This window comes from Myotis myotis, unplaced genomic scaffold (assembly GCF_014108235.1).
Source record: "Myotis myotis isolate mMyoMyo1 unplaced genomic scaffold, mMyoMyo1.p scaffold_m19_p_1, whole genome shotgun sequence".
Taxonomy (NCBI): domain Eukaryota; kingdom Metazoa; phylum Chordata; class Mammalia; order Chiroptera; family Vespertilionidae; genus Myotis; species Myotis myotis.
Window position 1 is genome coordinate 14172127 of NW_023416313.1, and position 18136 is coordinate 14190262.

Consider the following 18136-nt stretch of genomic DNA (forward strand, 5'->3'; position numbering starts at 1 on the left):
TGAGAGACTTTTTCTGAAAATCTTCAAAAACAATTTTCTACACATTATAGAAAATATTTAATTTTCTTGTTGTGACCACCTATGTGAACATGGGAAATTGTAACCATTTTAGTAATCAGTTGCCAAATCTATAAAACAAAGGGATTGCAGAACATGTGCTTTAAAGCCATAGCTTTGCCAATAACATCAATGATTAAGAAATTTGCTAAAAATGTGGTTAACAAAATAATAAATTACCAGTTTTGATCAGATGTGGCCAGCCTTGCAAAACTGGAAACAGTGAGTAGGCAACATATAAATTTGACAAGAGCTGACTTTTGGTGAAAAAGTCTGACCAAGTACTTTCTTAACCTAACTCTAAAAAACTCTAGCAGATAATGTTGCCAATACTTAATGTAGGATAAAATGTTAACCAATTTAAAAGTAATCTAAAATATTGTATCAGCATGTAAATTGTTGCACAGAACAAAAACCAGATACTTACAGAAGCACATTAACTCCTTTAAGCCACCAGGCATCATTTAGTAACAACTACCTACACTCAAAAGTACGTCAGTAGCCTGAAATACTCTTTAATTTGCCCAATTAACTCTCTCAAATCACATACTAGATTTATGCTTCAAAGTATATTTAAATTCCAACTATACACACACTTATAAATTTCCTTTAACATTTAAATATTTTTAAAGGGGGAGAGGTTGAAGAAGGGTATCCAGGCATTAATGAGTACAGTACTTAGTCCTTATGCGAAAGGAAGTAATTACAGACCCTTTGATGGGTCACACCAAACACTTTATTTATGGTTTAGAAAGAGTTTGTAACTTGTCTACTGCCTGTTACAGTAATGGAAAGTCAAATGCACATTTTACACACTATACTAATTACTTTTGTACATCACATAAAAACACCCAATACGGAAACCAAGACCAAGATCTACCATATAGTATCATTCCCTACTATCAATTTAATACAAATAAACATTTTTTCCACAGTATAGTGCTTGGATTGTTGCTCTAACAAAAAGATTTGCTAAAAATGTGGTTAACAAAAATAATAAATTATCAAACTTATGAAATGCACTTTAAGATGAAGAGAAATCTCTCCTTTTCGGATCCAATTTTGAATAAAAACCACATACTTTATCCCATTAGATCAGATCCTAATCAATTAATAAAGTGCAAAACTGTGTGTTTAAGACTATTGCTTTAAAGACTACTTTATCTAAAGAGTAGTCTTTGTGGGAAGATGCTAAATATGTAATCAGAGTATACTTACACTTTTTAAATAAGCCCACACTTGGGAAGAAAAGAAGCCATATACTTAAAGAGACTAAAACAAATGTATCAAAGTACTTTGACCAAAATTAGTATAAATAGACTTTATTGAAGTCAGTGCCTCTGTACTGAGACAGAAGATTGTGTCTACATAAGCACAAGTTGTAACATTTCACAACTTCTAAAAAGGAATGTCAACAATTACAACGATCATGCATACCATGGTCGATAATCACATTTTAGAAGCATTTTCAACCATTTCTAAAGAAATGCTTATAACATTGTTATATATAGAACTACTTTCAATAAACTGCAAAACATTGATCGACTTTTCCAGTATGAGCTACAGTGTCAACACAAAAGGGAGGCATAAATGTTTAATTTATGAAATCAGAATGGAATATTTACTGTAAAGAAAAATTAAAAAGCTTTCAAATAAAGGCCATTATTGAACCAACGTGAAGAGCACAACTCGAACTTTTCAGTTCATTCATCTTTTAAAGCTGTCCTCTGAATAACTTCAGTTCTAAGCATTGAATTCAGTACTGTGAATATTCCTTGGATTGAAGTTTGGCAATGATGCGGTCCAACTGTCTCTTTGCTTCACACTGTGGGAAATTGCTCATGTCATAATATTGAGGGGCAATTTTCACCAACCTGTCCAGAGGAGAGTAAAAAAATTACCAAATTAACATTGAATTAAAGTTCTGGAGTGCTAATAAGATAAGAATTGCCCATGAATAAACTGGTTTAGGCAAATCTATAAATCCAAATCAATGTTGAAATTATAAATTGCCTAAATCCTTATAAACTTCTTTTAGCAATGTGTAATTCTAGTAAGCTCTAAGTTTTCTAATGTTGGACTTTCCATAAACTTAAAAATAAAAATCAAGATAAAAAAAACCCCACCCTTTATTTACATTATTTCAAAGATATTAATATAAAGGCATTCATTTATTCACTCTAGACACTATTTTAACCAATCTCTCTGAGGTTATAGTAATACAGGTCCTATAAAGGAAACATCTTGGTATTCAAATGATTGGATCTTTTCATTTACATTTTCATGTAAATATAAGTCGATACCCCAAAGAATACAGTTGACTGAAATCTTTTTAATGTTAAGCCATATAATTTTTTCTCAACAAAGCATGTAAGATAAAATGGTAATGTCCTATACAATTTAAGTGTCAAAAGTCATAAATCACTGTATGAAAGAAGACTCACAATATATAGCAAAGTGACATCAACTAAATAAGTGCTTTCAGTCCCACCATTCTTGGCTGATGTTTGCCATCATAAATTATTGAATGGATTCCCGGAGGGGAAAAAAAGCCCCAAAACACCCACACCCAAAGGGTGGGGGTGCTAATTTTGCTTAAAATAACACAATCAGTTTTGATTACATTTTGTAAAATCAAGTATGCTAAGATACAAAGACAGGCATAATTTTTATGCTTGCTTATTTAGCTCCCAAAGCACCAAAATATAAATAATAAATAGTTGAAAGCCAATTACAATGGGACAGATAAAATATAAAGACTGATTGACTTCTGGAACTGGGGAATTTGAATTAATCACAATAGCAGGAGAACGGCTCCAAAAACACTCTTGATGCTAGTCAACTGTAGCTTTTTATATTTGGTTCCAAATCCTGCCCATCTGCGTACCAATAATCCCCCTGTCCTCTTAGCAGAGCAAAGATTTTAAGAGATCAACCTTACTATGAAATCAATGCCACTAACTGCACACTGAAGTATATAGAATACGAAGTTCCTTTAAGAGGGAACAGAGAGCCCGGCTGGCTTGGTTCAGTGGTTGAGCATAGACCTATGAACCAGGTCACAGTTCGATTTCAGGTCAGGGCACATGCCTGGGTTGTGTGCTCCATCCTCAGTGTGGGGCATGCAGGAGGCAGTCAATCAATGATTCTCTCTCATTATTGATGTTTCTAAGTCTCCCTCTCCTTTCCTTTCTGAAATATATATATATATTTTTAAAGAGAGAAAGGAAGAACGCCTCTCCTATAATAAAGCCAGATTCCATTCAGAGCAAAATGCATAACAAAAGCTAATGAACAAAAGATGCTGCTTACCATTCTGGCTTGATATCTGTACACGTCCGAATATAATTCTTTGTTGTAAGAACAAACTCATTATAAAGCACCCATTCAGGCTTGTGGTCAAGAACAGTAGAGGGATGCAACTGAACCACCTGGTTATCTTTCACAGTTAAGTAATGCCCTGTTCGTTCTAAATGTGCCACCTGAAACCAAAACACAGTAAATTAATACAATGCTTCTGATATGCTAGTTACAAAACTAAAGTGGTGTAAAGCTACCATATATATAATTAGCATGCAGGCCTCACCTTTTGCCTTTTATTCCATGGCTAGCCTTATTTATCACTGCCTGATAAAAGCAGGGATGAGCAAAGTACTGCAGGTCAAATGCCACTCATTGCCTGTATTTTTAAGGCTTGTCAACCAAGAATGGTTTATACACCTTTAAGTAATTGGGTTAAGGGGGTAAACAATCCACCAACATTTGGTACTGCAGAAAGATCATAAAGTTTAAATTTCAGTGTCCATAAATAATGTTTCGTTGAACCACAGGCATGCCCATTTGTCCATAGTTGCCTTTGCACCAGAAGAGCAGGCACAGCTGAGTAGTTTCAACAGGGATCCAATGGGCCAGAGAGTCTGACACATATACTATCAAGTCCTTTTCCCTGCCATAGACAGTGGGTTCTTTAGCACCAGGTGACAACTATGGAGTAGATGGAGCAATTGCTAGAAGATTCACATTTAAAATCCTATATAACAAAACCCTAATACGTAAATCAACCAAATAGTGGAACAACTAGTTGCTATGATGCGCACTGACCGCCAGGGGGAGCGCTGCTCAGCCAGAAGCCAGGCTCACAGCTGGCAAGTGCAGCAGCGGTGGTGGGAGCCTCTCCTGCCTCCGTGGCACCTCAGACTGGGAAAGGGCATGGCCGGGCTGAAAGACACCCCCCCAAGTGCACGAATGTTGTGCACCAGGCCTCTAGTAGAAATATAAAGAGTAAAAAAGGAGAAGCAAAAAGTACCTCTGAAGACATAACACTGGAGAAAAAGGTAGAGCTGAGCTGGCAGTGGTCCTGGGTCCCTATGGACAGTTGCAGCCAAGCTGCTTCTACTGCCTGAAGACCAGCTTTGTGATGGGCTATGCCACAGGCATGGCAGCTGAGGCACCTTTTCCTGTCTCAAAATTGGAATGCAGGGTTGGAAGCCAATGGGTAGAACTGGGAAAACCATGATGCAGAGTACTGGCACCTTTAACACACTCATGGTTATGGAGATAGGCTCCAATGCTAATCAGGGAAATGGTTGTCACATCCACCCCATCCCATCAGTCCCAGGCAATATACTATAATAAAAACAACTTTTGAGTAATCAGAAAAACAAAGGGTAAAAAAGAAGATGCATGTGGGTCTTGCCGATATTTCTTCTGTCCAATATCAAACACATTGATTTATGATTCTCATCTAATATTTAACAAATGCTAAAGCAGATAACTATGTCCCTTCCAATTCTAGAACGCTAATAACAGTGTAAATAAAAATTAATAAATATAAAATGAACTCAATTTCAATCAATATTTAGTAAGCACCTACTGACAAGCTACTGTGATGCATACCCTTTTTCTAATAATGCTTGAATATGGCTTTGTCCATCTTCTTTGAATTATTAAAAGCAAATTTAAGAACATGTAAAAAAGACACTAGTATATACTAGTACATATTATGAATGCAGTTAAAAATTTGGAGAATTTTTATACTAAACTCTTCTATTCATCTAACTCTGATAAGCATAAGTACTTAAAATAAGACTAGAGGCCTGGTGCACGGAATTCATGCATGGGTAGGGTCCATAGGCCTGGCTGGCGATCAGGGCCGATCTGTGAGGTGACTGGCAGAGCAATCGGGGGGGGGGGGGGGGGGGGCCCTGCTGGCACCCGCCTTAGCTGGCTTGGGGCCTGTGGGCTGCTCCTGTGTTGAGTGTCTGCCCCCTGGTGGTCAGTGCGCATCATAGCAACCGGTCATAGGATGCTGGTATAAACATTCTTACACTTACTTTGAATTCAAATATAGACAAAGCACCAATTTGCTTTTATTTGGACTCTGCATTTTAAGTCCATTTTATTTATTGAGCACATATGGCCTTAATATCAGCCACATTCTGCTAAACAGACATAGCAGAAGAGAGAATGAATAAACAAGCAGGAGACAGAAGAGATTAAAATCAATACCATTCCAAGTAATAAACTGATTTGATTGTGCTTTTTTATCACCAGAAAATTTGAGTTTTTAAAATTCCTTAAAATAAATGTTCACTAAATTTGCCTGAAAAGTTTCACTTCAGTTCCTATAGCTTCCAATATAATACACTTAAAACTAAGGGAAACATTTTAAAATTATTTCATCTTTATTGCTTAAGATATTTTTGGCTTTTGTAACACCCAAAAGTCTTAGTTATAAATACCAATGATCTATACTGTTTGAGTATTTGAACTTTTGGAGTGATCAGTTTCTACATGAGGAAGAAAGTGAACTATACTTCTGGATCCATCCAGACAGCTACTTCCTTTCAGTACTGTTACGATGATATGCCTCCAATGGTGATGTAGATTCAAGGAAATTTTAATACATTTATCAAAGTCAAGGGTTGAAATTTACATTGAGTAAATAGCTGCTAATATCACCTGAAAACAGCCAACATATCCATTTGGTATAAAAAACACTCCATTAATAAAGAAGTAATTCTAAAATTGATTTTTACCTAACTGAATTGGTAATTTGCCATTTAGAGTATTTGTAATTCATTAGACACATAAAATATCTTAGTATACTAGTTCATTTGAGACTCTAGACATAACATTTAAGATCAATATTCATAGGCTTTCTTAAACTGACTTGTGTTTAAGTAGATTCAAAGGGCTGTTATGGGAAACAAGCAATATTATGCAAATATTTATATTGTATTCCTGTATTTTCCACATACCTGCATAAAATAACCAGTAACCAAAGCTTTTCTTATATTAATATAATAGTCCCTGCTTGTAAAGTCAGTACTTCGACGAGGCAAATTAAATCTGTCCATAATTCGAGATAGCTGCTGGCGAACATTGTCTGCTGACATCAGGGACCTGTAGTTAATGAAGTTGTCATAACACCACTGAACCGATTCATGATCTACAAAGTTGAAGAGAAAGGGGGGTGGGGGAAGAAGAGACATGAATCATCCAAACAGGTGTATCATTCTAATTAAACAGGAAAGTTGTTATAAAGAGTAACCAAAGTAACCCAGAAAAGGGATTTACCCAAATCATCTTTATAAATGAATCACAATGTTACCACTTTACTAAAAACCCGTAGCGAGGGTCAAAACCAGAAATAAACAGTTTTAGGTGATTGGATGACAAAACAATGATGTTTTTAATAAATCTTTTTTAATGAATTGAGTTATTGTTTCCAATTCATGGACAAAGAGGGGGTGAGTGGAAAAAATTTGGTAAAATGCCATGTCTTTCTTTTTGTTTTTCTTTTTTAAAAAATGTTTTTACTGATTTTTAGAGAGGAAGGGAGGGGGAGAGAAACATCAATTGGTTGTACTTCTTAATCCTTCACTATATTGTGACCCATGTGCCTTTTAGTGTTGGACACAGTTTAAAATGCAAGTGATAAAGTTTACAAGGATATCAGGAACCCCCACTCACATTTAATAAGCAAGGCTTATATTTAAGCACGTCTAAGTAATTTTGCTACAGGTATTTATTATCAAAGGAATTTCCCCATTGATGAATCCTTGACAAGCTTCCCACTAACCTCGTGTTGCTCATCTAAGAGTTAAACTGTAGCATAATGAAAATATACAGTAACATCTTTATACACCAAAGGCAATCACAAGGAGGCCCTTTGAAAAATAAACCTGAGGGTCATTACAAAATGGAGGGAATTGGGGGACCTAAGAATTGGAACCGCATTGCTCCTTCTCCAGCTACTGTGACATACAATAATCTTTGACATACTCTTTTCTCCTTGGTTTTAGGATTCTATCAATTATAATCTTCATTTTCGTAATAGTTTTTCAGAGGAATAACAGATATATTAATAAATGTTTACATACTATAAAATGCAGCCACATTCATAAACAGAATACGAGGGGTAGTAAAATGGATCTTTAAATTGAAGAAGTGTTAAAATGTCCATTAATTAACTCATCTAGAATGAGAAATAAAAGGTACCGATCTGAACCTACTGACATTTAAAACAAAGCACTGAATATGTCCAGATGAAACAGAGAGAAAGTACGCTTTAGAGGTATTTTTGCTCATGTTGATGCTTTGTAACAAGCTCAAAGGCAATGACAATGTCGAAACTAAAGCAATAAAAACGGGAACTTTTGAAAAGTGTTGTTGATTACGCTTTGGAGTATAGCTTTTCTGAGGTTCTAAAGTTTTAGAATACACAAAGAGTAACAAACTTTAGGTCAGCCGTGGGCCAACTACGGCCCGCGGGGCCGGATCCGACCCGTTTGAAATGAATAAAACTAAAAAAAAAAAAAAAAAAAGACTGTACCCTTTTATGTAATGATGTTTACTTTGAATTTATATTAGTTCACACAAACACTCCATCCATGCTTTTGTTCCGGCCCTCCGGTCCAGTTTAAGATCCCATTGTGGCCCTTGAGTCAAAAAGTTTGCCCACCCCTGCTTTAGGTTGTCAAGATATACAGAACTATCAGACATTATTTATCTAAACTTGTGAGAAATAATTTGATAAATGGAAGGGATAAAAGAAACATTTATTAAAACAATTCTAGTTATATATTTCTTGCCAATTCAGTAAACTACAATTACACCTAAGATCTAATGCAAACAATTTCAGAGGGAAATCATACAAACACACAGAAATTAAGGCGTTGCAAAATAACTCAAATCCAGTTGTTTTTCAAGTGTTATATAAACAAATAGTATTAAGATGAATTTTAGGTTTACTATGTAATCAATCATTGCATCTAATAGACCCTCTTGACTAAACAGAAATATATTTGTTATTTTTCAAATATACTTATTGTTTCAATTAACACAATATAGCATCATTTAGAAATAAATTAGTGAAAACATTCCAAATTCAGTAATTATGAAATATCCAAATATATCTAGGAGTTTGATATTTGCACTTCTGAGTGCATGCTGTAATTCTAACTCATGACACTTCTCTAACTGCTAGTCCTATTTAAAAGTAGGAAAAAGCTTTTATAGATATCTACTATTAAATATTTTCACAGAAGTCTCCCAAGTATAAAAATAGCATAAAGAACTAGTCAGTTTTAAATCTTAAGTTCCTAATTTCATTTAGTACAGTTAATGACAAAATAATAGAATCTCTTCATTTTAAAAGAATTAAAATATCTTGTGAGAATAATAGGCTAAAGAAACCATCTGCTCCTTTAGAAATCTTAACTTCCATTTAAAACAGTATCTTAATACTATCAAAGGATTTTGAGAACCATGATGGAAGTGAATCTGCTCCTTCTCAAAGACCTCCCTTTACAGCAGGTGTCAGTCTGTGAGTAGGTGATGTGTCTGATGGTCACGCTGTATTAACCAGTATGATACAGCTTGGCACACAACAACAAGAGAGATTTCTTAAACTGACCTATCCTATAAGGGATAATCTTTCAAAGTATGCATTTCTAATACTTCAGGCACAAGAGGGATAAAATAAATGCTCTGAAGTAAACTATGTACTGACCATCTCCTGGGTTCTCATTTACCTCCCTTACCTGCCCCTAATTTGTCAGACCCGGGCAGAGAAGGGTTCCACACTTTTTCTCACCTGACACCATCAATTCTATCGAGCTCATACCAGGGTTCACAGGTAAAACACAGATGTGCAGAACCTTGGCTGCTATGCTCTTTGTTCCACATATTGGCCCTCCAGCACTTTTTGGACCCTGAGATGAGTAAATTCACCATCACTCCTACAGAGAGGTGCCAAAGTTAACAGACTACTTTAGAAGTATAAATAGAATTCTCATGAGATAATAGAAATGAGTTACAAATAAAACAAGAGGTGTAAAATGTGAACACCAATGTTATAAATTAAAAATCTAACATTAGCAGAAACCACAAACTCAGCATGACTGAGAACCCCATATTTTTGGTAATGGTGATGATGATGTCTTTGACTGCCTGTCATCCAACAGGGTAGGCCTACATATATGTAGAAATCAAACACTTTCAAAAACAGTCACTATTATTTCTGTATTTTTCTTTTTAGGTTTTCCTCTCATCTAATTTTAAAAATGATGCATACCAACAACAGCATCTAGCATCAACTTCATTATTACTACGTTTCCTCAATTTCAAGTAACTATAACATGCTTCTCATGTCATTAAAAATTGCCTGAAAACATGACTTAAAGCTAGAATATCATGTGGCTATAGCATAAATCACTAAATCATCTTTCTACTGGTTAGCATTTAGGTAGTTTCCATTTTTAAAGTATCTTAAATAATTCTGGTTAAAATTCTTTAATCATATCAGGATACTAAAAGATAATTCTGGGTCAAGGAGTGAATTTCTTAAAGTTCTTGATAACACAAGATCTATCTATTGCTTTTCACAAAGATGACAATTTATATTCCAACTTCTGTTGTATGATTGTTCCACTAAACCCACTTGTACACAGCTGTGTTTTTTTTAATTGCCTTTGCCAATTTTACAGTTAAGAAAATGGTATCTCATAATAATAATAATGCATCTTGAAAAGTTGAACTTTGCTTTCTGTAACTGCCCTCCCATCCTGATAAAAGCAAAACTTTAAAAAAGATAATTTCTATCTTAAATGCTAGTCAGGAGTTTTTCTAAAAAGTATCTCTGGCTTTCCAATGTAAAGTTGTCTCAAATATATGAAAGTGAGATGAAGACATATATGATGCACATGACATTTGGACAAAAAGTACCTTTAGCCTGTTTTACACTTACTTTGTTTAAAAGCGTGGTATACATTAAGCAGTGTCAGATGATCTCCATCTATGTGGGCAAATCTCATCTTGGCCTCATCCGCAGCTTTCTTGGCCTCCGTGGGGCGAACAAAACACTGTGGGACTAAACAAGGTTGGTATGGGCCCAACACAAACGCCCATATCGATGAGTCACGCATTCACAGATAGAGGAACAAGGCCTAGCTAGGTCAGTTCACAGAGCATAGGGCAGGGCAGGATGGCCTCCAACTGCATCTTGGACTGTACTACCTTGATTTGGTACATCAACACCTAACCACATCTGTAAGACAAGAGGGTTGCAAAGCTACAGAGTACCTGATTATTTTAACTAGATCTAAAAGTAGGCATCAAAACAGCTATTCTGAAGGCCATCAAGATACTAGAAAGTTCAACTTATTTCAAAAAACCAGTGCTGATAGCTCTACCAATAACCAGAATTATGGTGTCAATAGCCTTTTAGCTAGATGTAATTTTTCAAAAGGCCATCCAATGAATCTACTGAATGGCTATTAAAGTTATGAAGCTACACTTGCAGGGCTAAAAACAACTTTCAAACCAGTCTACTGCCACATTTCTATTTTAATTTTTTCCCTAGTGCTGTGGCTATTACCAACTGGTGGGTATCACTATTAGCACCGGTGAGCAGAAGCATATGTAACATAAAAAAATATCATGAAATCTTGGGTTTTGATGATAGCAGTAGTGGTGGAAGGTTAAACCGCCTCTGAATTAAGAAAATTCAAAAAGGCTCGGATGAATATTCAGCCTAGTTTTCCAGCATTTTAATAAAAAGATTAGTAAATAAAGTCCCAAGCTAAAAAAAAAAAAAAAAAAGTTATTTAAATCAAAACCTCAATATAAAAGCAAAATCCAGTATTTAAAAAGTTGACAATTAGTCTGAAACAGTCATTATTTCAAGGGTCATCAAAATGTGTAACTACAGTGTTTAGAGCCTCAATATTAATTCACATGAAACTTGAAGTTGTTACAAAGCGTGCACTACATTTTTTGAAATACAACTTTCCTTAATTCACTTTAGCAATTCCATAGTCATAAAAACAATATGAAAATAAAAATACTTAACAGCTTGGGACTTTGTCAACACATTTTTAAAGCTTTTAAAACCTTGTCAATTCAAATAATTATCAGTTCAGATAGAAGTTAATGGGAATAACCGACAATGAAATCATATACAGTATCAAATTACTTGTTTCCATACAGTTTCCCCTTTAAAAAGATGCCAAAGAAGCCAAAGAGAGACAAAGACACATGATCACAGTAAATATTAAGTCTTGCTTAATGTAACTGAAGCAAGGTAATCCATTAAAGTACATAAACCTCGCATAGTTGTGAAAGTTAATGTGAACTAGCTACCAGTTAGTGGGAATAAGTAGCACTCCATGACCTGATTTGTATTATAAACTTCAGAAACTATTTTAATGGAAAACAAAGCATTCCAAGCTCAGCAATCTTTTTGCTCCATGACATCTTCCTTGCCTTTCAACATTTCCCACCCCCAAAGGCCATTCTTAATAACTGCTGCACATAAATATTCACTTCCTTAATGTGCTGAAGATGACGGCCAGTAAACCCTATGTTTCGTAGAATTCCTATTACAAGTAAGACATGTAGTTGGAAGATTATCAACTGCATCACAATGACCACCTTTTAAAGGGACTAATATTAACTCAATGGTAATTGTATGCCTGATAAGAGAACTAGGAAAAATAAAAACTAGATAGGTAACAATAAGTATACAGTAAATACACAAATAATCTGATAACTCTTGTCCTGTTCTTGATCTAAAAACTAAAATCCTGGGATAAGCACAGTGGAAGAATCTATCAAACAACATATAATAAGAAAGGCAGACAACAACCTACCACCACCTCCGCAAGTGAGACTACAATTTAATTAAAATGATTCAATACACTGCCCTGCCCATCTGCTCTGAGTCTGATCAGTCATAACTCTGCAAAAAACATTTTAGCTAGTTCTTAAAACAATTTCACACCATTAAAATATACCATAGATCTGTAGTAGGCCAAAATTTTTATATTTAGAAAAAATTTCAATTTATTCTTTAATTCCATAACATTTTGAATTATTTGAGGCATTAAGTTGTAATTAAGACCAATAAACCACTCCATGACTGGAAGTCAGTTCTTCCCAGTACTAAAACTAGTAGAATAAAAACTTACATATAACCAAAATAATCAGTGTTCCTTTATATATAAAAATATTTCTTCTTTTTGGAAAATATAACTTCCTAATTATTACTCAATTGTGAATTTAAGCTTTACTGCTACTAAAACAGCACTGTTTATTTTGCTTAATGTTCCAATTTTCAAAATTAACAATTTTATCTCATGTATATTTCTTTTATCAAGTGTCTGTCTTCCATAGTAAAAGAATTATCAGGTTAGATCTTAAAGCTAAAATTATACATTACTATTTCTATTTATTTGATACTAAGCTTGAAATTCATCTTTGACTGCCACAGAAATACATATGTACACAAGTAGAAAAAATTTACTTTAAAAGATATAGTTTGGGTTCGTCTCAGGCTGACTTAATAGTGCGAAGTATAGAACAAAGTTCTTCTCGTACTGTCAGTAATAAAGCGCAAAACTGATGGACTTACCAAAGAACTCAGTTACAATTGTGCTCAGACTTAGTTTTTCCTTATTTCAGTTTTTATTTGCACTAAAGGGAGCCAATGTTTTTACTCTATTTTGTGCACAATGACTTACTTTACTTTTCTAAATACTATATGTAATTATAAAGCTATTTACAAGATATTTAGGAAACAAAATGAGTTCCTTAAGACCATCTATAAAATGCACTATAATACTAAATATTAAAAAACAAAACCAAAAGTGAAGTCCACCCAAACTTTGAAGAGCTGGGTTTTTTTTAGTTCCTTTCCCTCTATTACCTGACAACATAGCAGTAATAGATAGGACCTCATTAGAACAGTTGTAGTCACAACTTGCAATAACCATTTTAGCGAGCTGTGGATCTAGAGGAAACTCTGCCATCATGGATCCCAATTCAGTCAGATCTCCATCATCATTTAAAGCAGCCAGATAATTCAAAAGTTCTAGGGCTCTCATCAGAGTTTCAGGAGCTAGGGGGCAAAGATAATCTATTAGTCAAGCTGCCTTCAGCAAGCAAAAGTGTGACTAAGTAAAAGGCATTATAAGCAGCCTTTTCATTCTATAGTTGACCAAACTAAAAACTCAAATTGTCATCAAATTCAATTACCGAGATCTAGCAAACAATGAATCATATGGAACTATAAAACTTTCCTGTATAGTAGTTAAAATAGTCATCAGTAACTGTTCATTCAACAATGTGTTCACCAAATTATTTTTTTTCTAAAAAGTAAATTAGAAAATTTCTCTCATTTTCATGCCTAGTCAATAATTCCCAGGATAATTTAGTTATTCTGAAGGGGGGGAAAAAATTGATTTATATAGTTGTCACTCTTTTAGTTTTAATGCTAACACATAGGATTTAGTTTGATGCTTATTGGAAGAAAAGGTAAAATGTTTTTAATATATGTACTAAATAGAATACAGAGCAAGTCAGCCAATTTTGGTCATAAGATTTGATGAAATATACTGAGAATGCATACCTGGTGGATCCATAAAATCAAAATGCACCAAATCATCAATACCAAGTTTCTTCAACTGTAACACAACTGATCCTAAATTAGAACGCAAAATCTCAGGATAGGTATTATCCTAGCAAAAAACAAAAAATGTTTGTTCTGTTAAATATTCCTTAATCATCTTGCTCCAGAAAACACAACATATCTGTTCTCTTCCTCCTTAGCTATTTACTTTGACATTACTTCCACACCACTGACTCAGATGAGAAACATACTTGTGGAACAGACTTGAGAGCATTCACTTTCTGTAAACTATCTTTATGGTACTCTAAGTGTTAGTGCTGCTGTCCACCTCAACTTCAAACTGTAACAAGAGTTGCATTGCTAGATGAAACAAAATCTGATCAGGAAAAAAAAACACTAAGGAGCGTATCGTGCCAAAAGGCAAGATGAAATACATGAAGCAATTTTCTTCTGGTAACAAGTTCTGCTTAACTTCCAAACACAAAGGAAGGATACAGCAAATCTCTTACCTGCATTTCTGTTTTATAAGCTTTCTCTGTGTAAAGTCTGAAGCATTTCCCAGGTCTGGTACGTCCAGCACGACCAGCCCTTTGTTGGGCTGAAGCTTTACTAATAGCTGTCACCAAAAGGGATTCAACTCTGATTCGAGGATTGTACACCTATTTGAACATAAATAAACAGCAGAATGATTCTTCAATTAAACTTAAAACTGTGATCTACAGGAAGTACCCAAAGCCCACAGCTAATCCCAAAATAAACATAGTATTGATGCTTCCACAGAAACAGAATCTGTCATCCTTTACCTTAACTTTTTTCAGCCATTTCTGACTCCATCATTCTGAGAGACACAAGCTAACATGGAAAAGCTCTTATCTAACACACAGATCACCTTTACTCCTTCTAATTTAAAAATCTCATTTCTACCAGTTTTACCTTGCCCTTATATAGTGAATAGTGCTGAAGACTTTTGCCTAAAAAGAATCCGTCAATTCCAACACCTGATGTTCAAAGTGGGCATCAAGAAAATATTTTAAACTTGGTCCAAGTCAGTTACATGCTTTCAGTTTAAAGGGAAAGTTTTCCATCAAAAATATGAATACTATGTACAATGAATTCTCTCAATCATACCCATAAAATGTAATCAAATGTGTTTGAATAATAAAACATACGGTATTTACTGAGTCACTTCACTTGGCAAAAGTACTTGGTATTTAGTACTATTACTAGGTGTGTCGTCTCATAAAAATTCTAATTTAGTTGATAAGTAACTGATCTGCAAGGATAATTCTGTACTATTAGTACCCCCATATTCCTTAAATAAACATACAAACCAAAACACTTACCATTTTTATATAGAAACAAAGAAAATACAACCTTAAGGAGAAATAAAACCTTTTAAAAAATCTAAAAGTAAACATTAAAATGGACTTAATTTTCAGAGCCATATAGAATACAAAAGGTTCTTAATGCAGTCTTCTAAAGATTATTTTTAAAAAGTCTAAAAAGTAAATTTCAGCCAGTAAATGGGTAGTTAACTACTGTTAAGCTTATACTAATTTGTTTATAAAGTATATGACTATTGTACTAAAACATGTACCTTTTGTTTTGCAAATCCAGGATCAATCACAAATACAACACCATCTATTGTCAAAGATGTCTCTGCAATGTTAGTTGACACAACTACCTGTTTAGAAATAAGCAGTATATAAGTTTTATTACAAGTCAAGTAAAATTCAAATGACAGTAACATTAGCCATTAACTTTCACTAACATCACATTTCAATCCAGTAAATAAACTTGAAATAAGGTTTGATGTTCAATGCCCAATGTTATAAAAAGACTTAAATTTAACAATTCAAAATTTCATTTATCTCATCATAGCAATTTTCTTTTTCAACAAAAGCTAGTACATTTTGAATATTCAAAAAGAAACATACCATAAAAAGAGAATCACCAATAAAACAGTATCAGTTTACCATGTAGACTATCTCCCTGATAGAACACTCCTTGGTTAATATCCTACTCCACACATGTACATCTTTCAATATTTACAAAGGAAATTTTCTATCACCAAACCTCAACTCAACATTTTAAGTAAAATGGCACATGTAGGGAAAAATCTCAAATTATAATACAAGAAGAACAGGTAGATCATGAGAATCAACAATAGATGTTTGGGTAAATATACACTCTCAAAGATAACATGTAATATACCACTGCATTCAAAGCAATTATTAAGAACCAGTTGAACTTTTTAATTAAAGAATCTACATACAAATATAGCTTGCTTTTTTGTGTTTTGTTATATTTTAGATGTATTTGGGAAACTGGTTAGAAACTTAGAAGATAAATCAGATAGATAGTCTGCTCTTATAGCTTTTACAGTTTGCAAAGAAAGATTAGACACGGGTAGTGCCTGACCAGTGTGTTTCAGCTATCTTGAGCTGAAACTGGCATCCCTCCCACCTCCTTTCAGACAGCTTCCCTATTCAGCACCAAAAATATGATTTGATGAGTAAATCTTCCCGTATGAACTATCCTTCTATAAAAATTTTTCACTTTCCCTTAAACATGGGCTTCAAGTGTTCTTCTTCAAAATAAGAATGATGTATCAATTGCCAAGGAAGTCCTCCTTCTCTCTCTGGATCATCCAAGGAAGTCTATGGCAATGCTCTTCTTAACCTCAAGATGAATTTGACTCATGCCAAGAGATAAAATATTTCCAGCAAAAAATCCTGTAGCTTTAGCTGAAAGAAGCACCATCAATGGATGATGAGGTGCCATTGTGACCCTTAGCTTTGATTCTGAACTAAAAGCTAAGGTATTACAATCACTTGCTGTAGAATCTCTTTTTCCAGTGAAAAATTTTCCTCAATATTCTTAGGATTTACTAGAACACAAAAAGCAAGTTAGGACTAGCTTTAAATAACTGATTTTCCTCCATGGGTTTAAGTTGTAGATTCTACAAAATGTATCATGCATTGAACTGGCACCTAAATTAACAGTGCAAAGAAGGGCACACCTGTAAAGTAAGATTAATCAGTGTGGACCCACACTTCTCAAAGTAACTCAAAACAGAATGAAGAGAACTACATGAAAAGACAACAGTAAATCTTGCTATATGACAATTTCGTGCAACAATAAATAAAAGCATCATTGTAAAATTAAAACAAATGCAAATATGCCAAATGCACAAAGAAGAAAAATCCCTTGCCTGGTGGATGCATTAACTTCTCTTGTCTACAGAAATGTTTACAAAATAGCTAGCTTACATACTTCTGTTAATATAAAATAAAGCTAAAAGCTTCACAGAGAATTAGTACTTTTTAGTCAACAAATCAACTTGAAAACTGTTACAGACTAAATGTATTCCTTAAAACTTCATTTCCCCCCCAAAGTTCAGTATGCACATAAATTAACAAAAAGAAATATATCTTAGCATGTTCTGGAGACACTCTGAAATTGGAAGGTTCAACATAATGAAGCTAGCATCGGACTATTTTTATGGCGCTCACTACTCATGCTGATCCATGAAAAACTAAAAAAACCCCACAAAACTGGTTTATTCCCCCTATCAACTTTTAAAAAATTATTTTTATTGATTTCAGAGAGGAAAGAAGAGGGAGGGATAGGAACATCAATGATGAGAGAGAATTATTGATAGGCTGCCTCCTGCACATCCTACACTGGGGATCGAGCCTGCAACCTAGGCATATGCCCTGACTAGGAATCGAACTGTGACCTCCTGGTTGATGATCACCCACTGAGCCACGCCAGCTGGGCCCCCTATCAATTTTTTGTTAATTCATTTTCCACTAGGCTGGTGTTGCATATCCTTTCAGTAATTCTTTCAATTAAAAAGTGTTTTTGGTTCACTTAACTTTTATAGAGCCATGTTAAAGAATTAGCCATGATATAGTTAAATATCTTCATTAATCTGTAATTTGTCAATAATCATTGAAAACATTAGCATAAAAATTGAAAAAATATAGCAAAAAGAGTTGTGGATCTGTTAGTTCTGAACACATAAATAAGAAAAGCAGTAGATACCAAATTTGACAAGTACGTCATAAATGAGTAATATTTCAAGTTAGACTTCTTTCTACACATATAAAACTCAAGAAATTTGTAGTAGATAATACCATGAGGACCTAGTCTGTTCTTGAT

The 18136-nt window shown here is 34.3% G+C and overlaps 1 protein-coding gene and 1 pseudogene across 1 annotated transcript in view; one reads left to right on the plus strand and one right to left on the minus strand.

Annotated features, from left to right (window-relative positions):
- Positions 1-770: 770 nt before the first annotated feature.
- DHX15 (DEAH-box helicase 15) overlaps positions 771-18136 on the minus strand; it is a 56286-nt gene continuing 38920 nt past the window's right edge. The window contains exons 7-14 of the mRNA XM_036330187.1: positions 15567-15653; positions 14479-14628; positions 13970-14078; positions 13268-13459; positions 10310-10432; positions 6318-6508; positions 3370-3539; positions 771-1931 (exon numbers count right to left, since the gene is read on the minus strand). Coding sequence (XP_036186080.1) covers positions 1814-1931; positions 3370-3539; positions 6318-6508; positions 10310-10432; positions 13268-13459; positions 13970-14078; positions 14479-14628; positions 15567-15653 — 1140 coding nt within the window. The 3' untranslated portion in view covers positions 771-1813. The remainder of the gene's footprint in view (positions 1932-3369; positions 3540-6317; positions 6509-10309; positions 10433-13267; positions 13460-13969; positions 14079-14478; positions 14629-15566; positions 15654-18136) is intronic.
- On the plus strand, positions 3765-4689 carry LOC118665059 (annotated as a pseudogene).